Source organism: Pelobates fuscus, chromosome 1 (assembly GCF_036172605.1).
Source record: "Pelobates fuscus isolate aPelFus1 chromosome 1, aPelFus1.pri, whole genome shotgun sequence".
NCBI classification, from domain to species: Eukaryota; Metazoa; Chordata; class Amphibia; order Anura; family Pelobatidae; genus Pelobates; species Pelobates fuscus.
The window spans coordinates 8,467,646-8,495,333 of record NC_086317.1 but is presented as its reverse complement, the minus strand read 5'-3'; the positions used below and the strand labels follow the sequence as shown (position 1 = coordinate 8,495,333).

General features: G+C 46.4%; 1 protein-coding gene across 1 annotated transcript; it reads left to right on the top strand.

The window, feature by feature from the left end:
* Nucleotides 1-316: 316 nt before the first annotated feature.
* On the top strand, nucleotides 317-26,943 carry LRRC58 (leucine rich repeat containing 58). Its single transcript, XM_063446114.1, has 4 exons — nucleotides 317-1,221; nucleotides 21,068-21,196; nucleotides 24,877-25,154; nucleotides 25,682-26,943. Exons 1-4 carry the CDS (start codon nucleotides 749-751, stop codon nucleotides 25,876-25,878), a joined length of 1,077 nt encoding a protein of 358 aa, XP_063302184.1. The 5' UTR covers nucleotides 317-748; the 3' UTR covers nucleotides 25,879-26,943.
* Nucleotides 26,944-27,688: the final 745 nt, after the last annotated feature.

Here is a 27,688-nt window from a genome sequence, read left to right as displayed (position 1 = left end):
ACTAACTGCCCCACAGAGAGAGTTACCCCAGCAACTAACTGCCCCACAGAGAGAGTTACCCCAGCAACTAACTGCCCCACAGAGAGAGTTACCCCAGCAACTAACTGCCCCACAGAGAGAGTTACCCCAGCAACTAACTGCCCCACAGAGAGAGTTACCCCAGCAACTAACTGCCCCACAGAGAGAGTTACCCCAGCAACTAACTGCCCCACAGAGAGAGTTACCCCAGCAACTAACTGCCCCACAGAGGGAGTTACCCCAGCAACTAACTGCCCCACAGAGGGAGTTACCCCAGCAACTAACTGCCCCACAGAGGGAGTTACCCCAGCAACTAACTGCCCCACAAAGGGAGTTACCCCAGCAACTAACTGCCCCACAGAGGGAGTTACCCCAGCAACTAACTGCCCCACAAAGGGAGTTACCCCAGCAACTAAATGCTCCATAAAGGGAGTTACCCCAGCAACTAAATGCTCCATAAAGGGAGTTACCCCAGCAACTAAATGCTCCATAAAGGGAGTTACCCCAGCAACTAAATGCTCCATAAAGGGAGTTACCCCAGCAACTAAATGCTCCATAAAGGGAGTTACCCCAGCAGTTAACTGCCCCACAGAGAGCGAGTTACCCCAGCAGCTAACTTCTACACAGAGAGCACCGCCAGCAACCAACTGCTCCCATTGTTAGGTAGGCTGGGGCTGCTGGCTGAGCTCTTGGGGTTCCTGACTGGATTTGGGGTGTCACTGCTCCAGCCATGGATGGCCCTGAGGCAGCTGAAGGGGACAATGTCCTGAACCTGTGCCGCCTAGGGCTGGAGAACTTAAGTCAGGAGCTGGAGAACCTGAGCCTGGAGCAGGTGGCAGAGGACAGGAGAAAGGAGGTCCACCAGCTGCTCCTCTCACACAACCGGATGATAGTCCTACCCCCACAGGTGGCCACCTTCTCCAACCTCCTGCTCCTGGACATCAGCAACAACAACCTGGCTTACCTGGGGGAGCACATATTGGGCCTCACCAAACTCCGAACCCTGCTGGCCAAAAACAACCGGCTGGATGAGTTCTCTCTCCCCAAGGAGATGGGCAGCATGAAACTGGAGGTGCTCAACCTGAGTGGGAACCATTTTGAGGAGATACCCAGCCAGATCATGCAGCTCCAGACCCTCAAAACCCTCTCTTTAGGGGGGAATCGGCTGAAGGGCATCCCAGAGGAGATAGACAACCTGATCAGGTAGAGTCCTGGCTTACCTTTTACACCTGCTATCCACCATGCTGGGACAGGGTACCCTTTCTATAAGTTAGTCAGAGTTAGGCTGTAGTTCTAGCTTATTACATGTGAATCTGGGTTGTCTCGTGGCTGCAGTTCTTGGTTGTCTCGTGGAACTGTGGCTGCAGCTCTTGCTGTGGATTTTTAAAGTCCGAAAAGGTTCATGAATGGTGACTGGGACTAAAATAGTTCTTTACCGTCTGTCACTACAGTGATGGCTAATCTTGGCATGTTTCCTATGACCTTCAGCCAGCCATCACTGCTTTAGGTAGTACGCACTTTGTTCCTGTTTGTCAGACTTGTCCGTTTTCTTACCAGCAACCTTTACCAAAGTACACGTTTTCCAACCGTTTCCGAACTCTTTATCTACTAAGTGCCACAAATAAGTTTCTGAAGTCTGGACCTCTAGCGGGGCTCCATAAACTGGCGTACTTTTGTTCACTAATTAAACTGTTGAAATGGCTAACTTTACTGCAAAATAAATGAACAGTGAAATCTGCTGAGTTGGAGAATTTTTTCCAATTTGGCTATATAATGGTATAAAATGTTTTGGTTTTTTTTTGGTTTAGTTTTTTTATTCTGAATAATTGTATATCTATTTCTGCTCTTTCCCTGAAAATAAGACCGGGTCTTACATTACATTTTCCCCTGAAAAACATACTAGTGCTTATTTTCAGGGGATGTGTTATTTCGTGGAAAAAGACGAGCAAGCATGTGCTAGAAAGCAGGTCTACATTCTGGTGAATTCCCCCAAATATAGACCAACTTACTCGTGAATGGAATCTCGCAAATCTATGTTCATGGAAACTTCCCTGAACATAGATTAATTCACTTGCAAATGGAATCCAGCGAATGTATGTTCGCATATTCTCCCAGCAAAGTAGACAGATACCCAAACATCAGCCTGAACTAGATGAAGGCAGAGCTGGTGCGAAGAATTTAGCGTACATAGGCGAAGATGCATTTTTACGCCCCACCCCCAAAAAATCTTCACCTGTGTGCCTCTTAACCTCCCTTTTGTGTTTCTTATCCCGTCTTTAAATATCTGACTCCCTTTAGTGTATTTTATCTCCTATTTTTGCCTTTGTTTGTCTCCTATCTCTCCTCTTTGTATGACTCTTACATCCTCCCACATTGTGTGTGTCTTACTCCTCCCAGCCCCTTTGTGTCTTTTACTCTTCCCAGCACCTTTGTGTGTGTCTCTTTCCTTCTCAAGCCCCGCTGTGTTTCTTTCACATCCAGCCCCTCTCCCCGTCCCTTAATGGTCCTCTCCCCTCTCTCCTCCTTTCCCTGTCCCTTAGTGTTCCTCTCCCCTCCCCCCTCTGTTCCCTGTCGCTTAGTGTTCCTCTCCCCCTCCCTCCTTTTCCTGTACCTCAGGGTATCTCTCCCCTCCTCTCCCTGTCCCTTGGTGCGCCACCCACCCCCATAGTGGTCCTCTCCCCTTCCTGGTATGCCTCCTACCTTTCTTGTAGCGTGGCTGAGCGGAGTGAATCCCGGTACAGTGAGCTTTTCCTGTCAGTCCTGCCAGGTACAGGAAACAGAAGTTCCTGTACCACGGTACACTCCGCTTGGCCACGCTACAGTCAGGGGTGTATAAACACTGACAGTCACACACACTCAATGACAAACACACAGACGTCTCTGACAGCCAGACTCACTTATCTGACACACTCATTCATTGTCACACGCACACTGACACACACAAATACTGACAGACTCATTGACAAACACACACTGACACACACACACACAAACTCACAGACACATACTCACATGCACACACTCACATACACTGACATACACACTCACACACACAAACTCACAGACACACATACACTGACAGACACACATACTCACATGCGCACACACACACACACACACTGACATACACACTCACATGCGCACACACATACACACACACTCACAGTAATTAATAATCTAAATTTAATTTAAATTTCCCACCCAGCCTCCCTACCTGGAGAGCTGGCGTGGGTCTCTCATTGGTGGTCCAGTGGGGCTGCTGGGAGGTGTGCGGCTGAATTGGATTCCGAGGCGGCGAGGGAGCTCTGATCTGCTCCCTCGCAGGCTGTTTTCTGATGCCGTGGGAGCCGGAATATGATGTCATATTCCGGCTCCCGCGGCATCAGAAAACAGTCTGCGAGGGAGCAGATCAGAGAGATCAGAGCTCCCTCGCCGCCTCGGAATCCAATTCAGCCGCACGCCACGCCGGGGATCCAGGAGGAGACCTGGCAGGAGGGAGCACGTCCCTCTTGCCGGTCACTGGAATTTTGCGCCCCCAGAGCCGGTGCGCCCTAAGGCGGCCGCCTGTGCCGCCTTATGGACGCGCCGGCCCTGGATGAAGGGTATAACAGAAATGCTTTATTCAGTCTAACCGCCTGGTTTATATGCAGTTGACAATGTACAGGGTTTACGTTGACCTATTCCAGGGGCATTCCCCACTGGACCTGAGAATGGACAGTCACAAAATACATTCTGCAAGTACATTGGCTCTCAGATCCAGGACACTGCTTCAGACAATAATATAATCCTTCCCCTGTACTGGGGAGATAATTGAGTCGAGCACTATACTAGACTATTATCTCCCAACACAAAAACATACATTTCCATAAAACTCAGAAAGTACCCCAAACTCCAATGGAACCACACAAGTCATATCCCCTGATAGCCCCAATCTGGGGGACCAACATATTAAAAAATCAACCAGATCGGATCAGGGGTTCACGAGTTACGTGGGGGTCTTAATTTGACCGACCGCACACGATGCTCCTGCCCAGAAATAATTCCATGAAATTGGGCTGTGTGGTCGGTCTGTTTCGCAAAGTACAAAAAAAAACCCGAATAAATGCACGAACGGTTCCCCTAGTTCGTAGGAATAAATCTACCAAATAGCGCTCTCCTGGCTGTTTGGTGAAAGGAAGGAGGCGTTCGGGAAGTCGAGTGTTCTGATTTTGGTTCCAGACACTCAACGACCAAGTACCGCTGCCTCCTTTCGTGCGAACAAGATGGCCGCCATTTTCTATACTATACCAACAGCGGCCACACAGAGCACACTTAATTGGCGGTTTTCTTTGAAGTGAATGATCCAGGGGGTGGCCGGTGTTCGGCAGTTGTATCTACCGAACAGGGAAAAACAAAAGTACCGGAATAACTGGGGTAGCTTCTTCACAATAAAGTTTATAAAACATAAATGACATTTATTAATTAGGGATTAGGCAAATCCGTGTTATCTCCAAATGTTGATATCTTACTACACTAAATAAGCCAGGGCAAGTCTTTGTGTGGTTTGCATAAAATGGGTATTTACAAAGTGTAGGCCAGGATAACAAGTTTGACAGAGGATGATTATTATTATTTGTTAGTTTAGCAAAATGCAACATAATTTGATGTTAATGGGGGTATTCAATAAATTGTGGAGGGTAAAGTGCAGGCTAAAATATCTGTTTTAAAATGTTTTCCAGTGTTGCAGTTTTTGATCTAAACTTTTCAATTCATTTTTTTAACTTACAATATTCCACAAATCTCTGAATACCTGTTTAGTGCCTGAATCCTATCACTGGGTTTTAAACGTGTGATGTTTGTCAATAGGTAAGAGAATGAGAGACTTATAGTAGAAAACTCACAGGTTCAACAGGGCAGGCATATCAAAGAAGATTGTGGATTAACCTGTGGTCTTTCTACTATCGCTACTATTTTGCTACCATGCTGTGTGTTGACCCGGTGGTGCAATGGAGAGTAGCTTTAAAGGACCACTATAGGCACCCAGACCATAATGAAGTGGTCTGGGTGCCAGGTCCATCTAGGATTTAACCCTTTTTGCTGTGAAGAAATGACTATTTGTTCGGTAATTTTTTGCATATGTCTTGCTTTTCTGTGTATTTTCATTCGGCAGATGGGACTGCCGAACAAAGACCACCCCTGGCTCACTTAACTTCAAAGCCGGCATCACTTTCACCCTCTATGTGTGCGGTCCGCGTTCGTACTACCGAACGCCACGTGGCAGAGAAAACCGCGGCCATCTTTTTTTCGTCAAACAAAGGCAGCGGGACTTGGTCGTCGAGTGTCTGGAACTAAAATCAGACACTCGACTTCCCGAACACCGGTCTCAATCATACGAACGCTGGAACTATTGATACCGATTAGCTAGAAGAGCGCTATTCGGTACAAATATGCACACGAATGAGGGGAACAATCGCTGCTAGGAGCCAGGGGAATTCATTCGGTACTTTTATTCCTTTTTTCCCTTTTTCTAAAGTGACCGGCAAAACCCCACGAACCTCTGGAACTATTTTGGGCAGCCCACCCACAGTGAACCGGTCACAAAGGACTTCCATGGTTTTTGCGAACCCCTGAACCGATCTGGGTGAAATTTGGATATGTTGGTCACCCAGATCGGGGCTATCAGGGGACATAGGATTTGTGGGGATACCCCAGGTATAAATGGGTGTTCCAGAAATTGGGGAAAACAGTGAATTTTCAGCCTGGAGATAATTAGGTTGTTACTATATCAGACCTGATTATCTCCAGGACTAGGGGAGGGAACTGCCTGTTTGTATTGGGTGTGTTTTATATTTTTACTGTTCAGGATTGGATAAATGTTACTCCTCCCTGGGGGATGTCCCCTTGCATGGGGACCTGCATAAAAAGCCATGTATGTGAATAAACGTTAGTTCTACTTGTATCCTGATCCTGGACTCTGACTGTTATTTGGAATTCGTATGCTTTACCAAGGGAATTATCTTGTGAAGCTGTTATATTTCGTATGGACTTCGTTTCCTGTAACTGCCGAACAGAACTCTCACTTTCTTAGACTCTGACATTTCGGGAGGAAACTACCGAAAATGGTTTGGCTAGACTTGGTTTCCTTACATTTACCTATGGGTTAATCCAGCCTCTAGTGGCTGTCTCATTGACAGCCGCTAGAGGCGCTTACGCGCTTCTCACTGCGATTTTCACAGTGAGAAGACGCCACCGTCTATAGGAAAGCATTGAGAAGGCTTTCCTATGAGACTGGCTGAATGTTCGTGCGGCTCTTGCCGTGCATGCGCATTCAGCCGATGACGGAAGAAGAGGGAGGAGAGTCCCAGCGCAGAGGGAGCCCGGTGCTGGAAAATAGGTAAGGGATTAACCCCTTTCACCCCCTTCAGCGCCACAGGAGTGGGACTCTGAGGGTGGGGGCTCCCTCAGGGCACTATAGTGCCAGGAAAACGAGTTTATTTTCCTGGCACTATAGTGGTCCTTTAACGTAAGTGAACCTGTCCCTTGTGGGCGCTGCCATCTTCCTCTGCGAGGTCATATTACGTTCCTGGAGCTTTTGTCTTGCGGGAGCGGATGTCAGTGCTGTGCGTGAGAGTCCAACACTGATGTCATTGGGGGGGATCCTGTGGCCTCCATAAAAAGAGCATTTTAACTAGTGATGGCTAAAGGCTTGATAAAAGGTAACTCTGCTTCTTGTAAAGTGTAGGAAAAATACATAAGACTAAGTAGTTCTTGTTTTGTCTTGTATCTTTTGAATGAGTTGTAATTTCAATGAAATCTAAGGAATATTAAAATATGGCTTTTACAGTTCCTTAAATGTTTCAATTGTTAAAATATCTGCTGACGTATAGCTTTTTGTTTTTAGTGGCGAATATCTCTCCTGTGTCTGCAGCTGTAATGACCGTGTTCTAGAGGTGCGGCGTGATGTGTAGTGCAGTATTAGGGCTGGAGAGGGGCCCACACTTTGCTGTGATCTATAGAATGCTGTAAGAAAAGGATGGGCTGCAGTAATTGTATTAAAGAGGGGGGCAGTGTTCGGAGCCTCTCTGTGGCTGCTCTCCCAGCTCCTCTGGTTTCCTGCTGTGTTGGATACAGATCTTAACAGGATCATTAAGGCTCTCACACTAGGAATGGAAACACGTTCCTGCTGCCCCTAAAATAACTAGATTAAGCCAATTCAAAAATTTCTGCTGTGCTCAATTTACTTTATATAGGAGCAGAGCTAGGTGTAATGTGTGTATGGAATCGCCCAATTACTGTGATAGAAACAAACCAATCTATTATGGGAGAACCTGTGACCATTTTAATGGGGAGACAACATAGACGTGAAAGAATCTGTAGAAGATATTTATTGGTAAAGGAAAGGGTAATAATGTGATGGGCAGCTGTAGTTGGAATCACAGACTCTCAGATTTGTGGAATGAGTATTGAGGGAGCTGGTCAGAGATCATGTACTACGGACTCCCCAAGGATGGTGGAGATTCATTGGATGTCAGAGAAACGCGCTGCCCTTCCTGTTGTGTTTTTATACCCCATCACGTCTAGATTGTAAGCTCTTCCGAGCAGGGTCCTCATCAAACTATTGTTCCTGTGAGATTTTGTAATTGTCTCACTTATTGTTAAATTTCCCCTTTGATAATCTGGTAAAGCAATGCGTATATGTTGGCACTATATAAATGGTAATAAACAAAGCTGTGGGAGTGATCAGGTTAAAAGAACACTATATAGCATTAGGAATACAAACCTGTATTGATAACACTAGTGTTCTACCCCCCTCACTCCAGACTTACTCCATGCGTCTGCTCACAGGCAGCCCTCAACCTCTTCAACCAAACCTGTGCTTCTCATACAGAATTATTGGGGTCAAGAAGCACATCCAATCATTCTTTTCAAAGGAAACCATTGAATCCAATGCTTCCGTATGATAAGCATTAGAGGAAGTTCAAAGTGTTCATGCAATGTGTGAGGATGTCATATGTCACATAAGTCTCACTCTAATAGCCATCGAAGTACCCGTGGCTGTCAGGTAGACCTCCACCAGGGTGTGTTTAGCCCTGCAATAGAAACATTACTGTATCTACAAAACGGCAGTGTTTTACATGGCCGAACTAAAAGTACAGCGCCTCGTTCAGATCTAGTTCTAGTGGTACTGTAATGTTGTTCTGTGTGTCCATCCATCTTACAGCGAGGACCAGCAGAAGAGGAGTGATTGAGGAAGATGATAGGTGAAGATGATGAGTTTGTTGTTTGTTTAGACTTTAGTCATTTGGCCAAATACATCACAATCATCCAGACAGGAGATGTGATTGAGTCAGGGCCGGCCCTGGCTCCAGGCGGCCATTTTACATGGGCGGCATTTTGCCGCCCCCGACCCTGCCCGCTCTTAGATATGGACTCCCTGGTGGTCGGGTGGGCTGCTGGTGGTCCAGTGTGTTGTTAGAGCAGATGCACTCCCTCGCGGTTCTGGCCTGCACTCTGACGTCATCGCAGCTCACTGGACCACAGGGAGTCCACCAGCAGAATGCTAGGGAGTCCACCAGCAGCCCACCGGGCCACCAGGGACCCACTGAACCGCAGGAGGGGGGGGGCAAATAAATATAGAGGGGTGGAGAGAATGACAGTATGTGGGGAGACTGTGTTTGTCTCCCCACACTGACTAAAAATGCACCCTAACCCCCTCTAACCCTTTACAATAACTAACCTAAACCTGTCACCCTAACCCTGTCATACAAACCACCCTAACCCTGTCACTCTAAGTATCACTCCAACCCTGTCACACTAACCCCCCCTTGCCGTGTCACACTAAGCCCCCCCAACCCTGTTACCATAACCCCCTCTAACCCTTTACAATAACCCACCTAAACCTGTCACTCTAAGCATCACTCTAACCCTGTCACACTAACCCCCCCAACCCTGTTACCATAACCCCCTCTAATGCTGTCACACTAACCCTAACCCTCTTATCCTGTCACCCTAACCCTGTCACACTAACCACCCTAACCCTGTCACTCTAAGCATCACAATAACCCCCTCTAACCCTGTCACACTAACCCCCCTCTAACCCTGTCACACTAACCCCCCTCTAACCCTGTCACACTAAACCCCCCCAACCCTGTCACACTTACCTGCCCTCTAATCCTGTCAAACTAACCCCCCTAACGCTGTCACACTAACCCCCCTGTCAACACCCTCCCACATTTACTTACCACCTCTCATGCTGTCACACTTACCCATTATAAAACAAAGGTAAAAAAGTATACAAATGCTACAATCACCTAGTGTAGGTCACCCAAACCACACAATAATAGTGAATAAAAATGTATATAAAAACTGGTGAGATCACACTAAAAGTGTATATATAAAATACAAGACAATATTACCAATATCAATAAGTCGATACCTAAAAAGATTTAAAAAAAAATGGTAGACCATAGTGAACTCTGTATGTACAATAAAAGTTGGTGTAAGTGCAAATCGGTCTCACTCACATTTTGCTGAGCCAAATAGAGTGGGCTCAGACTAAAAGCGCCTTTGGAATAAATATAGTTGAGATCGGGAATTGGCACCAAAGCTGGATGCTCCACAGGTTGCTGGATATAGATTCTCCGTTTGGGTTCCCACAGAGTTGAAACCACGATGATAGGAAGTGACCATGAACAAATTTATTATAAAATATAAAGAGATCTCAAATATACAAACACATTACAACTGCACTGACGTGTTTCGACTAATAGTCTTTATCAAAGTGCTCTGTGAGCACATAGATCATAATAATTATGTTTCATATATGAGTATTTGATGTGAAATGAAAGCCCTGTTTCTCTTGAACAAAATGATATATAATAAGTGTGGGTGAACTTAATATGAAAGAGGTGAATTACGGTTGGACAGACATGTAGCGCAAATTCCAGATTTTGTATACGGTTTTTTTTTTTTTTTATAAATCTTTTTTTTTTGCGGTGCATAAAAATAGTACAAGCAGGCTTAAGGTGCCCCAATAGCAATCCTCAGGCATTTCTTCCCGCTTAACATGCAGGGCATACAAGAAACATGCACATTTTTTAATCTAATAACAGGCTAGGTCAGTTATATCAAAGAGAGCGTTATTGAAACAAGTTAGTTAAACAGTGTGCTTGCCCTTAGGTAATAGGCTAACTAGGTAATACAGGCTGGAACCAGCTTTGATATAAGATTGGTTTGCGTTGGGTAGTTTAAGCTTTCACACAAATATGTACTAGGCAGCAAGCTATGGTCTAAAGCTTAGGGGGGATAGTCCCCTGCAAATGATTATGGACTGGGGGCACACATGTGGCGTTATGATCCCGTCAACTGCTGGTATTAGATCATCATAGGGTTAGCTAATATGCAGATACAACTCTAAGCTAAAGGAGTTGGGTATATCTGAGGTGTGGAGATGGGTCACAGTGTAGTAAATGGTGTTTGAAGTGGTACAGCTTTGAGTCAAATGATACTGTCATTGAGAGTCACTGATCGCTCGGGTAGTAAGCAGTACTCCTCTCCAGTAGTGTAGTTTCTCTCAGTTTTAGTCCATGCCAGGGATCGGTCGTGTGTGCGAAGCCTGTGTTCAGGTCACCGCATCAGCCAATGCCTTCATCGGGTCGTGTGGCTGTCGGAGCGTGGTTGCAGCGGATGGTGATGAGTAGTTTTGAGGAAGGGGGGGGCTTCTCCCCAGCCCCAGGCCTCATGTCGGGTCTGCTTCTGTTTGCCACAGACTCGGTCGTCTACGTGGGCCGGGTCTTGCGCCGTGTGGGTGCCGTGAGTGGCCCCGGTGTTTCGCCGCCGCCAGCGGCGGGCGGGCTTCCGGCGTGGTGGCTGAAGCTTCGGAGGACGTCTCCGTGGGACCTCCGGCCCGGGTGGGTATACATTGGTAGTAGCGGGAGGGGGAGAGCAGGCTTTACCCGGGATCTGACCCCTCCGTTTCCTCCTCATATTCTCCTCTGTCCCCGCTCCGTGAGCCGGGGAGGACCCGGTTAAGTGTTGCTCCAGACTGGCCCAGAATTTCTGGAAAATTAAATCCAGACTGGTAGGCTGAATATAGTATCCGCCATGTTGCTGGGTTCAGGATATTCAGAGGCCCAGTCCGGGTGGTCAGGCGCAGTCCGTGTAACTTTGCATGCCAGCTTGGTGGGGACCGGGATAACCCCCGCCGGTCCATAGGGAGGGGGGGGGGGGGACAGTGGTCTGAGCAGCACTTTTCAGTGCTGCGGGACAACGGGAGAGCGTCCGTCTCCCCCATGTCCGCCTCGTGTGTAGGCCTCAGTGGCTGAGTGATCGGGACCTTGGCGTATAACCTCGGTAAGGGTGTCATCCTGTAGGTCTCGGTGTACTGAGTCACTTAGGAGCCAGAATGAGTCAGGTTACAGGTTCAGCTTAGTGGGATTCAGCGTAGTTTGTATGGGCCTGCAGGAGCTTCAGCAACACACGTCTGCTCTGTTCTGCAGTCAGGCCCCGCCCCCCTACGTTTTGTTTTGATCACAACGTGTACTATTGGCTCTGTCCTTTTTATCATTTGTCTTATTTTGTGAAATGTAATAGGAGCAAGAAACCGTGCTGGAAACACATAATATGTTGGCACATTTGTTTCTATTTCTTCTCACCTGCAATGTTTGCCATGGCGTTGCCTTGTGTTATTGGATATATACTGGTTTATGGTTAAACAATTAACAAATGATTTATATATCAGAAATTGTTAGTGGGCTTTTCTTCCATTCGATTCCACACAGTTTGTGCGATTCTGTTTTTACGGTCATTATGACAATGCACTCTTACACAACATCTGCTGTGCTGCCCCGTGACCTCCTCCCCCTGCTCTCTCTCCCCATGTCGCCCCCAACCATGGATAACCCAGCTAATTGTCCGCTTTCCATCCATATTCTGTGGATTCTGTGCAGTGATTGAGAGGTTAAGTGATGTTGTCTGCGCCTCCCATATCCTGCCTTGGTGATCAGCAGATTTGTAAAGTGTGTATAAAGTTCATGGCAGCAGTAGAGCTGATAGCAGCGTGGACGGGACTGTGTGTGATCCCCGGCACCTGTCACTGACTGTCTGATTCCTAGAAACTTCTCTCCCAGGAAGTGTGCAGAGTGTCCGCAGACTCCGTGCTTGGTGACGGTTATTATCTGTGCTATATACAGGTTACTGTATATTATATCCCAATCATTATACAGCACTGTGTGTATTCTGTCACTAGTTTGGGGTTCAGCAAATAATCCTTTACCCGCCTAAGCAACTAAGCCACGTTGTCTGTTAAGGAGAATTGGGGAGGGAGGTGACCGATGAGTTCACTGTTTAGATCTGTAAATTGGCAAAATTCATGGAGGAACATTTCCTGTACGGGATGCGGGGATGGGAATACAGGGAACTGCGTTGCCTGTTTGGGGTACAGCAGTGGTTTATAGGAAGCAGTGTTGCCTTATGGGGTACAGGAGTGGTATACCGAAAAGGGCGTTACCTTATTACCTTATGGGGTACAGGAGTGGTATGCAGAAAAGGGCGTTACCTTATTACCTTATGGGGTACAGAAGTGGTATGCAGAAAAGGGCGTTACCTTATTACCTGTAGGGGGTACAGAAGTGGTATCCAGAAAAGGGCGTTACCTTATGGGGTACAGAAGTGGTATAACGAAAAGGGCGTTACCTTATTACCTCATGGGGTACAGGAGTGGTATGCAGAAAAGGGCGTTACCTTATGGGGTACAGAAGTGGTATGCAGAAAAGGGCGTTACCTTATGGGGTACAGAAGTGGTATACAGAAAAGGGCGTTACCGTATTACCTTATGGGGTACAGGAGTGGGCAGAAAAGGTCGTCACCTTATTACCTTATGGGGTACAGGATTGGTATGCAGAAAAGGGCGTTACCTTATTACCTGTAGGGGGTACAGAAGTGGTATACCGAAAAGGGCGTTACCTTATTACCTTATGGGGTACAGAAGTGGTATGCAGAAAAGGGCGTTACCTTATTACCTTATGGGGTACAGGATTGGTATGCAGAAGAGGGCGTTACCTTATGGGGTACAGAAGTAGTATACAAAAAAGGGCATTACTTGTATGGGGTACAGAAGTGGTATGCAGAAAAGGGCATTACCTGTATTGGGTACAGAAGTGGTATGCAGAAAAGGGCGTTACCTTATGGGGTACAGAAGTGGTATGCAGAAAAGGGCGTTACGTGAGCTCAAGGGATGGAGGCCCGAGGTCGCAGGGAGGGGGGGGGCAAGATCGTCTGCTTAAGACTTTTATGGCAGATACGGGTTTAGTTGATGTCTGGAGGGCACAACATCCAGTAGACCGAGATTACATGTTTTACTCAGCTCCTCATGGAACCTATTCCAGGATAGACTTATTCTTGGTGAACGCCACAAGCTTATCCAGGCTCATGAGTTCAGAGGTTGGAAATATCTCATGGTCTGACCATGCAGATGTCTCTATCGTTCTCGGTAATCTATGTACGGCGAGCCCTTGGTCCTGGAGACTGAATACGTCGTTGCTGAGGGATGAGTCAATACTGGAAAACATTCGGAAGGCTATAACAGATTACTTTGTAGACAACACCACCCCGGACGTGAGCATTAGCACGGTTTGGGCGGCACATAAGGCTTTCATAAGGGGGGACCTGATCAAATTGGCCACGAGGAAGAAAAGGCTGAAGCACCTTCAACTGGAAACCCTACTTAACCCCTTAAGGACACATGACATGTGTGACATGTCATGATTCCCTTTTATTCCAGAAGTTTGGTCCTTAAGGGGTTAAACGACTACGAAACCTTGAGCAAAAACACCAATCTACCCCGGACAATGAGCTACTCGGTCGACTGGAAGCAGTCAGACGGAACATACGCTCCCTCCTGCTCGATGACACAGCTAGGGCCATGGCGTGGTCCAAACGGACATATTTGATAAGGCCAACAAAATGGATACGCTTCTGGCTTGGACGTTACGGCCCAAGCAACACCTAACCCACATTACGGCCATCAGACACCCTGATGGCACGACGAAAACGAAACCGACGGATATTGCAAAAGTCTTCGAAGATTTCTACAAACACCTGTACAATCACACACCGGACGGGCAATTACAGGAGGGACGAGAGGAACACGGCATCTTGCAATACCTGGACGGGTTGGGCTTGACCAAATTATCAGGGGACGCAGCGGCAAACCTAGCTGCGGAAATCAGTGTGGAAGAAGTGGACAAGGCAATATAGAGTCTGAAGGGGAACAAGGCACCGGGCCCAGACGGATTTGATGGGTCGTACTACAAGGCCTTTAGGGAAGAGCTCGCGCCCCAACTGCTGTGACACTGTTCAACTACTTAAGGCAATGGGGGCGGTTGGGTCCTGACATGGCATTGGCTACGATCATTCTGTTGCCCAAACCAGAGAAAGATGTGCTCCTACCTGAAAATTACAGGCCTATATCGCTGATCAACCAAGACTTAAAGATCTTGGCTAAGATACTGGCGGACAGACTGAACCCGCTTCTTACTTCACTTATTCACGCTGATCAAGTAGGGTTCATACAAGGTCGGCACTTATTCGAAAATACCAGACGGACTGTCGATTTGATCTGGAAACAAGTAGCTACTGGAACACCTTCTCTGGTAATCTCTATTGATGCAGAGAAGGCCTTCGATAGGGTAAGGTGGAATTTCTTATTTGCGGTGCTGACTCACCTTGGATTTCCGGACGAATTCATGCAAGTCACGAGCAATGTATCACAATGTGAGAGCCCAGGTACAGATAGCAGGGGCTCCACTGACTCCTTATAGCCTACGCAACGGAACCAGGCAGGGATGTCCTCTTTCTCCCCTCCTTTTTGTGCTGGCTCTAGAACCCCTACTTCAAGCGATTCGCAGGCACCCAAATATTAGCGGGGTAACGGTGGGGGGGAAGAATTTACTGTCTCTGCTTATGCGGACGACGTCCTCCTCATGGTAACGAGCCCGCTTGAGTCAATGTCGGCATTACAGAGAGTAATACAAGAATACGGGGGCCTGTCCGGATACAAGGCGAATATCCAGAAATCCAGTGCAATGCCTATAGGTCTGACCGCGGCCGACGTAGCTCTGATAAAGGAAACGCACCACCTAAGGATGGAACCGACTTCCCTAAAATACCTAGGAGTTCATTTGACGGCAGATCCGGACCGACTGTATTCTAACAACTATGATCCCATGCTATGGACTCTGATGGGGGATTTGGAAAAATGGTCTGACAAGCCTATATCTTGGCTGGGACGTATTCACTCTGTGAAGATGAATATCCTCCCGCGCATATTGTTTCTCTTTCAAGCTCTCCCTGCTCGCGTCACGAAATCTCAACTACAGCCGCTACAAAGGGCGATTTGTGACTTTGTGTGGCACAATAAGAGACATAGAATAGCCAGACAAATCCTGTATAGGCGTAAAGATAGAGAGGGATTGGGGCTCCCAAACTTGTATTATTACTACTTGGCGGCCCAACTGTCTCAGGTGGTCATGTGGCATTCCCCTGTGGGGGAAAGAAGATGGGTGGAAATAGAATCTTTGATGGTAGGTCTCGACGTCCCCCAATTTACGATATGGGTCCCTAAAGAACACAGGCCCATGATAAGGGTGACATGTCCGGCCATCCTTAACTCTCCTCGAGTATGGGATGTGAACTGCATCAAGTTTGGACTTGCTTCATCCCCCTCCCCTATGACTCCGATACTCAGAAATAGAGAGTTTCTACCTGGTTTGGCCCCTAGGAATTTTCGCAATATAGAAAAGACTGGGTTACAACGGCTTTACCAACTCTATAGGGAAGGGGATATCGTACCTTTTCAAGATCTCCAACGAAATACCCACCTGACTCCAGCTGATTATTTTCGATATGTCCAGATAAGGGACTTCGCTAGGAAACCCCGTATTAAGGCTGCAGCCCAGGGACAGTTTACTTTTTACGAGAGACTATGTAGAGAGGGATCTGCCCCCAAAGGAATGATTACACTTCTGTATGCCCACCTTAGTACGGAGACTAGAGAATGGGGTAGATTGACGTACACATAAATGCCGTGTGGCCAAAATAAAATCAATTTACTGTCAGGGTACCTGAAGTCTCTACCTCTGAGAGAGGTAGAGACTTAGAAGTTTATCCGTCCAGAAGGTCTGTTTCCTCCGTCCCTCGCGGTCCTTCCGGTCATTTACACGCCGGCCGCGAGGGATCCACTTCCTTTTGTAACACGACGCCCAGCAGTCGACGTCATGACGCCAACCCGGACCGATCTGTCACTCAATTGTCTGGAAACTAATCAGGACTCGTCGGAGGCGTGTCTACTCTCCTGAGCCAGGGTATTTAACAGTGCTTCTTCCATTTGCTCATTGCCCTGTCGTGGTTCTAGCCTGTCTAGTCACTCAGTGCTCTTGTATTCCAGTTATCCTTTTGGTTCCGACCCGGCTTGTTTGTATTACTCTGCTTATCTCTGTTACCCTTTTGACTCGGCTTGTTCCTCGCTTACCTGTCTTCTCGTTCCCTTGACCTCGGCTTGCCTTTGACCATTCTCTCTATCTCCGTACGTTAGTCCGGCCATTCTAAGGTCCGGTATAGGTACCTTTCTACTGTCTGTACTCTGCGTGTTGGATCCCTGCCCCGATCCTGACATTTACTCCCAGAACTGTGTGTGGTCCAGTTACTGGGGAAAAGGTGTCTTGGAATATTTTACTGCTTTTTTCAACTACGAGGACTACCAAGCGAAGATACCTGTGCTAGGTATTGGGGCTCTGCTGCAGTTTTCATATAGGAAAATTTTGGTTACTTATTCACAAATCCCCATTGAAATGCATTTAGTTGATGGTGCCACTTTGATGCCAGTTTTTATTATCGAAATTGTAGTTTGGCTCAGGCTAAATATTATTGTATGACGAAGAGGGGTGTGATATCAGTGTATAGAAATCAATGCCAATATGGCGAAGATGGATTTAGTTTAAATGGCATTGATTTGAAGGTGGCATCTTGATGCCCCATTTAAGTGGCCAATGTGTTATTTATTTATTTTTTGAAGCGGAAGATAAAATTTACTACATTACAGAAACAGGAGCCAATTGCAATGAGCCAAATTAATTTATGTAACTAATAACCTCTATTTTTATTGTTTTCATTATTTATTATATCAGAAATGTGTAGAAATATGGCATGCATATGAATACTGTATTAATCATCAATATTAGTATTAATCAAGTAATATTTATATTGCACACTTCATAATAATATTTCCATACATTTTGAATGAATAAAAAAGGTAGTTGAGATAATGGGGCCGATGTCCTGTAATCCACAAAAATGCACGAATCTAATGAAACATACCAACTGCCTGAGATATTTGTTATACTGCTATTTAATGTAAAACCACTGTTGGAGCAGCGGAAACCTGAGCGTTCACCCACGATGCTTCTTTTTGTACCTTATTATGTGCACTTTACTTCCTTAAAGTTAGATGATAAGCTATCTTCTATCACTGAATAGGAAGCGAACTTCAGCCTGCGAATATGAAGCAAACTTAAACATCATGTGCAAATGGCTCTTTGGCGGTGACTCTGGATGGGATGTCGCATTTTCTACCCTCGATGGGAGAGGCCTTGGCTTTCTTGAGAACTCTGGGTCTGTCTATCCTGACAACTTCACCCACAGGACCGCCAATGGGGTCTTTGGACCCCTCTACGATCACTCGTTTTGTCCCGAGGGCTAAGAATTCATAACCTGCATTCTTATGTATTTGTGTCAGTAACTTTTCTGTTTTTGACTCCTGCTGAATATGTGATTTCTATGCACCTTGAAAACAAAGATTTATAAAAAAAAAAAAAAAAAAAGTGGTAAATTTGGTTAGGGAAAGGCAAGTGAGGCTGTGACTTGTAATCTCGCCTTAAGGAATGAGCGTATAGGATTATCAATGCTATCTGCATGTAATGTAGAAACTGAGGAACCCATCGTGGTGGGTTATATACCCTATGGTTACAGACAGTTCAACATGTGTGGGAATCAGAATGGTAAAATATTAGCTCCTTTACATCTGATTACAGGACCATGAAGAAAAGTGCTATTGGATAAATGTAACAAGTAAACATGTAATAAAATATTGGAGGCCGATCTCAAATAAAACAAGTATACTCTTAAACTATTCAAAATTGTAATGCTGTCTTAGACAAAAAAAGGGAGGGAATTCCTCTCTCAAAAAATAAATAAATACCGTAACTTTCAAAATAACTGCTGACCACAGATCGTCTAATACACTGTGAATCCATGAGTCATGTTATAGTGATATTGGAATTGGCCTAGAATTCAGTATATGCTATGTGTTGGCACCCGTGAAATAAGCTATAATTACATTTATTTAGTTAAACAAAAAACTGAGCCTTAAACATTAAAGGACTACTATAGTGCCAGGAAAACATACTCGTTTTCCTGGCACTATAGTGCCCTGAGGGTGCCCCCACCCTCAGGGTCCCACTCCCACCGGGCTGAAGGGGGAGGAAGGGGTTGATCCCTTACCTTTTTTTCCCTCGGCGCTGGGACTCTCTTCCCTCTTCTTCCATCATCGGTTGAATGCGCATGCACGGCAAGAGCCGCGCGCGCATTCAGCCAGTCTCATAGGAAAGCCTTCTCAATGCTTTCCTATGGACGCTGGCGTCTTCTCACTGTGAAAATCACAGTGAGAAGCGCCTCTAGCGGCTGTCAATGAGACCGCCACTAGAGGCTGGATTAACCCTAAAGTAAACATAGCAGTTTCTCTAGATGGACCTGGCACCCATACCACTTCATTGAGCTATAGTGGTCCTTTAACTGTAAAGAAAAAAACAATCCTTTCTAATATGGACAATGCGGCTGTCATTAACAGTCAAATCGAGAACACCTGGAGACCACCGCAGTAAATACAGTCAATCAATATATGGATACTGGATCAACTAATATTGCAGTTGTCCTCTGCTGTTGTAACCAATTGTAGTTTTGGGGTGTTTTTTGTTTTTTATTGTGTTTTTTTTGTGTGCATATTTATTGTATTTTGATAGTATTGTGTGCGTTTTCTATTGTGTGTGTTTTTCATACTCCTGTGATGCTGAAAGATGTTTAAAAGCCTAGAATACAGGCCATTTCACCTGTGAATCTATGAGCTGTGTCCGCTTTCACTCCTGGTTTGAAAGCTGTGTGTTACCACAGTGTGATTGGCTCATTTTGGGAATGGATTTATTGTGTGTGTATGATATAGAACAGTGATGGCGAACCTATGGCAGGCGCCTACTCTGCTTCCTTGTCGGCAGGGGGGAGGCATCTAGGAAACGGCTCTCCTGTCCTCCTGCGAGCTGTGTGGAGCATTGCCGCGCGTTACCATGGCAACGCTCCACACAGCATCGCGCGGGAGCTGCAGGCTCCTGTCCAACATACTTACCACCAGGGATGGCTGTGTTTCCCCCCCCCCCCCCCCCCCCCCTTCACCAAACGGAGGGGGGGTGGAGAATACTGATTCAGTATGCTTTTTTTTTTTTTTTTTGAAAAACAAAAACGTTTTTAATATCTTTATCCCCCAACAGGACACCCCTATCCCCCAACAGGACACCCCTATCCCCCAACAGGACACCCCTATCCCCCAACAGGACACCCCTATCCCCCAACAGGACACCCCTATCCCCCAACAGGACACCCCTATCCCCCAACAGGACACCCCTATCCCCCAACAGGACACCCCTATCCCCCAACAGGACACCCCTATCCCCCAACAGGACACCCCTATCCCCCAACAGGACACCCCTATCCCCCAACAGAGCACCCCTCCCAACAGAACACCCCTACCCCCAACACATCACCCCTACGCCCCCCCCACACACAGCACCCCTACACCCCACACACTCACACACAGCACCCCTACGCCCCACACACTCACACACAGTACCCCTACGCCCCACACACACACACACAGTACCCCTACGCCCCACACACACAGCACCCCTACGCCCCCCACACACACACACAGCACCCCTACGCCCCACACGCACACAGCACCCCTACGCCCCACACGCACACAGCACCCCTACGCCCCACACGCACACAGCACCCCTACGCCCCACACGCACACAGCACCCCTACGCCCCACACGCACACAGCACCCCTACGCCCCACACGCACACAGCACCCCTACGCCCCACACGCACACAGCACCCACATGCCCCACACGCATACAGCACCCCTACCCCCACACACCGCACCCCTACCCCCACACACAGCACCCCTACCCCCACACACAGCACCCCTACCCCCACACACAGCACCCCTACCCCCACACACACCGCACCCCTACCCCCACACACACAGCACCCCTACCACCCCCACACACAGCACCCCTACCACCCCCACACACAGCACCCCTACCACCCCCACACACAGCACCCCTAGCACCCCTCCCCCCCCACCCCACACAGCACCGCTACCCCCCCCACCCCACACAGCACACCTCACACACAAACACATACACTGCACCCCTCAATGCAGTGTGTGTGTGTGTGTATTCAGCTGACTGTGTTTATGTATTCAGCAGTGTGTGTGTATTCAGCGGACCGTGTGTGTGTTTGTATTTAACGGACTGTGTGTGTATTTAGCAGTCTGTGTGTGGATGTATTAAGCAGTTGGTGTGTAAATGTGTTCAGCTGTGTGTATGCATTGCATTTGTTGGAGATACTAATAAATATATGCTTAATTTTATCTATTAATATAATTATTTAAAATTTGTATAATTGAACTCTCTGTTGTGTCTTCTAAAACAAAAGATGTTAACTAGTTCGGACAACTGTACGAGTTGTTTTTTCAGAACTTAAATCTCCGTATTCAGGTTTAATTGCTGTGTTGGCACTTTGAGGGAAAAAAAGTTGACATGTATTGTGGTTTGGGCACTCTGGCTCAAAAAGGTTCGCCATCACTGATATAGATATATGTTTGTTTATGGTGAGGGCATTAAACCTGATTCTTTTCTCTCAGGTCAATTTATTTATTTACCTTTTTCCCAATTTTTTTCCAGCCTGGAGTTCCTATACCTGGGCGGTAATTTCATCACATCTATCCCACCAGAACTGGCCAACTTACCATATCTCAGTTACCTGGTCCTATGTGATAACCGGATCCAGAGTGTCCCACCGCAGCTCGCACAGTGAGTCCACAAAGCTCATTCCACCATTTGGCTTTTGCACAGTCTGGGATATAAACTGTATAATTTATTGGCCTGACTATAACTATATGTAAATAATACAATATACATATTGGGCCTCTAGTTTACAGGGATACTATTAACACCCAGGCCACGTCATCTCAGTCCCTGTCCCCTTAAGCCTGCAATCTTTTAGAGAAACTGCTATGTTTACATTGAAGGGATAAGACTGCCTCTAGTGGCTAGAGCTTACTTCAGTGAAACAACATTGGGCATCCTTGCGCTCTGCGTCATGATGGTGCGCAACCTTTTGAAAAATGTTATAGGAAAGCCTTGAAGGGACACTCCAGGCACCCAGACCACTTCTGCCCACTACCCTTAACCCTGCAGCTGTAAATATTGCAGTTTTTATAAACTGCAATAATTACCTTGCAGGGTTAACTACTCCTCTAGTGGTTGTCTACTAGACAGCCACTAGAGGGCACTTCCTGGTTTCTAGCCTGGTGCTAGAGCGTCGATGGACGTCCTCACGCTGTGTGAGGAGCTCCAGCGTAGCTCAATTCCCCATTTTCAATGCTTTCCTATAGAGAGGTCTAATGCGCGCGCAGCATTGCTGCGCATGCGCATTAGGTATCCCCCGCCGGCGGCCGCACATGCGCAATTGGTCTCCCCTCGCCGGATGGCGGCGGGGAAGGAGCGTGGGCGGACCCGAAACCACCGACGAGGAACATCGGCGGGGGTCTTAGGTAAGTCACTGAAGGGGTTTTCACCCCTTCAGCAACATGGGATGGGTGGTGGGAGGGAGAGGGTACCTGCAGTGCCAGGAAAACGGTTTGTTTTCCTGGCACTGGAGTGTCCCTTTAAGTCAATGCATTCCTCTGGGGAAGGCCTAATGCACTTGGTGCTTGCCACACATGCCCATTCGGTTCCCTTTGTAATGACGCTTGATGAGGCAGAGCCAGCACCAAGGGACTTCAGCGATGGAAACAGGTGTTTTTAAAGGGTCAGTAACCCCTTGCGTGCCATGAGGGGGAGGAGCAGAGGGACACTATAGTATGAGAAATACAGCTTTGTATTCCTAACACTACTGTGTTCTTTAAACATGCCTCACACAGGATGATTATATTACAATGGGTAATGTGTCCTGTCAGCACACATCCATGTGGGATCGCTTTGCTTGTAAGCATTCCAGTTTTTCTAATGCCGAGTTGTCAATTTTTATCTAAACAGCCTCAGGGCAATAATGTATTTCAGATTTCCTTATCTGTGTTGCAGGGACAATATATTCTGATAAACTTTCCATTACCTGACACAGTTTAATGTCTATGAACTTCATCCACTTATCGGAAACAGACCCTTGAGCTCAACTAATCTGAGGATAACCTCCAGACAGGACCATATTCTTTCTGTAGGAACACTGGGGTGTGATAGCACCTTCTAGAGGCACAAAGTCATATTCCTGGACAGGATTTCTATTTATTCTTTATTTATTTAGTCGTTCCTAGACTTTGATTTCATTTCACAATTCCTATAGGTGGGTAACAGTGTATCCCATTAAAGGGTGACTTCCCAAAGTAATAGAATTAAGAAAAAAGAAACTACCTTTGATCCAGCACCAGCTGAGGGAAATACTTGGTCTTTTGATCGTCTAATGTAATAATCCAAAACCGACGCCAAATATGCACAGATTAAACACTCGTCAGCCCAAAACACTGCTACTGACTCTGCCAAAGGTGGTGTGCTTGAACTATTTAGATGTGGTATCTCAAACTGCATTGGTCATGGGGCTTGGAGTAACCGTTTAACACCCGGTGAGTGTAGGCGATTGATGCAGAAATTACTGAAGTAAAATGCTCGGTGGGCTGAGGAGTGATGGGAGTTGTGAGATTGTGTATCTCCATTATTCCTTCCCCCAGGCTATTTTTTTTTTTTTTTTTTTTTTTTAATTCTTTATTTTTGCTGTGCACGCAAATTGTACAGAGTGGCGAGAGGTGCCCCAAAAGCAGTCCTTTGGCCTTTCCCACGCTTGACATGTGGGGCACAAGAATGACAGGCACAATTTTTTTTTTTAACAGACTTAAACACTTAGCTTTAGACACATATAAGTAGTTATAAGTAAGTTAACATACACTTAGCTCTAGACATATATAAGTAGTTATAAGTAAGTTAGCATACACTTAGCTTTAGACATATATGAGTAGTTATAAGTAAGTTAGCATACACTTAGCTTTAGTCATATGTAAGTAGTTATAAGTAAGTTAGCATACACTTAGCTTTAGACATATATAAGTAGCTATAAGTAAGTTAGCTAATGCTGGTACAGTATAAACATCTTGCAGAACAGTCAACGCTTTGTAAGTAAATTAAATTATAATTATGAGTAAGTGAGTCGCTTCATTGCTTATATCACCCCCGCCGACCGGGACCACCATTGTTGCCTCTGCTGGTGGCAGTCTTCCTGGCGGTCCAGAGACCCCACACTCAGCGAGAGTCCCATGAGCTTGAAAAATCCGCTCTGCCTTGTGATCATGCCGAGAAGTGAGTGTCCATCATGGCAGGTATCAGGACGCAGTCCCCCCATGCTGCATTATGGAGTGTTCGTTGGTTCCCATAGGGCTGTAGCTGTGCGGGAGTGTGCTCGTCTCTCCGATAATCAAATTGTCGGCGTCTGCCGTGAAGGGGAGCCCGGTTTTCGGTCCCTAGGTGAGTCTGTTACAGGCTTGGAGTGGGGCGGATGGTCGGCTTGTCTCCGTGTCAGAGGCACTTTCCGTCTGTTTGCGAGTTACCTCCTATGCCGCCATTGCATTTGTTGAGTGAAGTGACTGCGGGGGTAAGTGAACTCGCTTCTCGGCTCAGCCCCATCTGAGAGCTGGGGCCACCTTGTCAGTCTCGGGCGCCAGTGTTAGGTGTTAGTCTGTACTTCGTCGCTTGCGCACATGGCGCCCGCCATCTTGGGCCTAGCGGTTAGACCTCTCAGCTTCAGCCGTGGTTTCCCGATCAAGGCCTTGGGGTGAGGACCCGGATCACCCCCCCGGTCCATAGGGGGGGGAACGAGGCCGAGTCCGCCCAGCGTTGTGCTCCAGGTTGGGTGCTGTGTGGCAGGCTAGTGGGGCAGCGGCCGTCCGCCCCACTCACCACCGGAGTAGGCCTCAGGCAAGTCCGTGAGGATTTCCCCTCCAGGGGACTGTAGCTCGGAGAGCCAGCCTCTCCCTGGATCCAGCGGTCCCCCTGCCTCAGGCTTCGTAGCCGTCGGTCGGCTTTTCGGTATATAGGCATGTTTTTAAATCGATTAATTAAGTGGTGTAGCAGGAGCTCTGCTGGCCTGCGACCGACCAGCTCGGCGGCCCGGCCCCGCCCCCTCCCCCAGGCTATTTGATTCCTTTGCTTTTGGTGCAGTATTCATTGTATTTTAGTGTCGAACGTCTGCGGATATCTCTTGTGACTGGGTAGGCAGCCCTCACAGGATTCCCATTAAACTGGGTTGGTAGAGGATGGGGCAGTGTCTTCTATTTAAAGTGGACACTAGGAAAGTGAAGATTTTAAAAGCTACACTCCACCCTCTTATTGACCTGAATTGTCACACAGACTGCATGTAAAACTTGTCTCAATTTCATTTCTACTTCCACAAGAAAAGTGTGCTCTTTGATAGCTTTTTGTTTTACTCTGATTCTCTTTTGTTGCAGGGTGTATTCTCTACGCTCGCTCAGCCTCCATAATAACCTCCTGACATATTTGCCCCGTGAAATCCTTAGTTTGGTGCACTTGCAGGAGCTCAGTTTGAGAGGAAACCCACTTGTAGTAAGATTTGTTCGCGATCTGACATACACTCCACCATCGCTACTGGAACTGGCTGGCCGAACGATCAAAAGTCGTGGCGTTCCATATGGCCCGTGGGAGCTCCCTGAAAACTTACGGATGTATCTAGACCTGGCCAGCAAATGCCCCAACCCCAAGTGTAGTGGTAAGCATGTACATTTTTTAAGAATATAATTCTAAATATTGGGATAGTGGACTCTCCACCTGTTGTGTAAAAATGGCCTGCATTCATTATAATATCCTTTTGTTATTAATGGCGGAGAACCAAATTCACTTTAAAATGTCTAACAGTAGACTTAATATGTTACCATAATCCTGGTTCTAGAATGTTACCGCAGTGCCTTCATTTTTTTTTATACAGCGCAAGCTTCTCTTCATTGATACATTTGCTGGTAGTTTCTCTGGCGACAATAATATAATGTATTGTATGTGTGGAAGGAGGCATTCAGATGTTTGTTTATACATAACCGATCCACTTTAACCCCTTAAGGACACATGACATGTGTGACATGTCATGACTCCCTTTTATTCCAGAAGTTTGGTCCTTAAGGGGTTAAATGTATGAAATTTGTGGTTTGATTGATTTCTGTTAGTTTTGCATTGTCTTTCTTTTAGCAGGTGCAGAGTTAAAGTGTAAACTCTAAATTTGGCTTTTTTTGTTTTTTTCCCCAGGTGTTTACTTTGATTCTTGTGTGCGCCAGATCAAATTTGTGGATTTTTGTGGAAAGTATCGCCTGCCTCTCATGCACTATCTATGCTCCCCAGAGTGCTCCTCACCCTGCTGTTCAACGTCTCATAGTAGTGAGTCTGACTCTGAAGATGAGGCCAGTGCAGCTGCGCGCAGAATGCAGAAAGTACTTCTGGGATGATGTGAAGGGTTGAGGCTTCCCCTGGTACCAACTGAATGGAAGAATCTGTCTGTGCAAGCGACAGAGTAAGACCATCGTCTACTTCTTGTTACTCAGCGTCGGTTAATCCTTTATTGTGGGGCCATGTGCCAAATCGCATATCTGGGTCAGAACAGGGTGATCCAGCACCAGATCCCAGTTTGCCATTTGGACTCTGACACTGCGGGCCACTCTGTAGCTGCACCATGTACTCTGCCGGTCTAAGGGACAATGAAATGTGTAGCCTCTTCTGGAGTATTCGATTAATCTCCTCCATTAACTTTACAATAACCACCATGTTTAAATCATTGCTGGTGGAGGCTAATCTCTATTAACGTAGGGCTCTGGTTCTATCGTTGTTCTGTCATTGTTGTCTATCGTATAACATAAACTGACCTTGTGTGACCTTTCCTCCTCTCTGGACACTATGTGGTACTTCTTGCCCAAGTTCAAGTTTAGGCCTGTTTGGAATAATGCTGTCTCTTAAAAAACTGAGTGACACTTGGCATATTACACCGAAAAAGAGACACCAACAACAATAGTGTTCTATTGATACATGTACGATGTACATGCTGTGGGTTCTAGAACCCAGTAAAGACTCTGATGCACACAATGGGTACCTGGAACATAGCAAACCTGCTTCAGAATCCATCTGTATTGCATCCTGTAAGCGGTGTACAGCCAGCACTGACATAGCTAGTGATCGGGGTCCTATCCCTAGACATGTGTCATGGGAACCGCTGCAGGAGAGCCAGAGCTCGACACTTGTCAGTCTTGTAAATAGACCGTTTACTTCCCCAGACCTGTCTGTGGGTTATTCTGTTTCTTTTTGTAAATGATGTAACTATAAGAAATAACCTGTTACTACTTCAGTAGTGATTATATATAGGGCCGAGCCACCACTGCCCCACACTTATCTTTATAAGGTGAAGAAATCCGGGCTGTCAACATTTTTTGTTTTTGTTTGCAGCTTCGTGTCTGGTTTCTGAGAACGAACCCAGGAATTGCAGCAATAATTTTAAGAACATAAAGCATTTAATAATCAGACTTGTGTGGCGTTTCATTTTGTTTTTCATTGTGGTTGGTTATTTGTTTTAATTGACCTTGTCTCCTATAAATGGCTTTAATGTGCAATACACTCTTCTAACAGTCTTAAAAATACTTTTATGTCTTGGATAAAATGCAGCAGGTCCAGGATGGGTTATATATTGTGTGCCAGTGATATAAAGCAATGCTGGGCACGCTCGTTATGGATTGACGTGGCTGATCAGAGACATTCCAACCATTTCATTATTACAGTATGTAACAGACTCCATAAAATTAATGTATTGGTAAGGATTGGAACCACCTGATTTCCACAAATAATACAGACTAATGGTTATTAGTATGTGATGATATCCTGATCAGACCAATGCTTCTTGTAAACACTGAGAGTTAGTAAAAATGAATGTATCTAATGCTCCCAGCTTCTCTGTGGCCCCAATTACAAAAGCAACTCACTCATGTATGCTTTTGATTAGTGCAGGACCTCCACAAGCATGTGGCCTCTGACAGAGGCTCTGCTTACCCCTCCTTAAAGTTAGGCATGAAACCGTGTATTAAAAAACAAATTAGAAAACTTGGGCTGAAATATCCAAGTTATGAGCAGGTTGGAGATATCCCGAAGCAACTGATTTAGTCTGGCTATTGCCATTAGCTTTTGTAATCCACTGCTAAGTGAATATGCTTTAAAGTGTTCTATAGTATACAGTGTACAGTTTACCCTCTTAAACCCATACACTTTGCAACTGAA

Excerpts from the sequence above, each read along its gene's own strand:
- LRRC58 (XM_063446114.1), top strand. The coding sequence starts at position 749 with ATGGATGGCCCTGAGGCAGCTGAAGGGGACAATGTCCTGAACCTGTGC. Across the intron at positions 1,222-21,067 it reads GAGATAGACAACCTGATCAG|CCTGGAGTTCCTATACCTGG; the intron begins GTAGAGTCCTGG and ends ATTTTTTTCCAG. Across the intron at positions 25,155-25,681 it reads CCCCAACCCCAAGTGTAGTG|GTGTTTACTTTGATTCTTGT; the intron begins GTAAGCATGTAC and ends TTTTTTCCCCAG.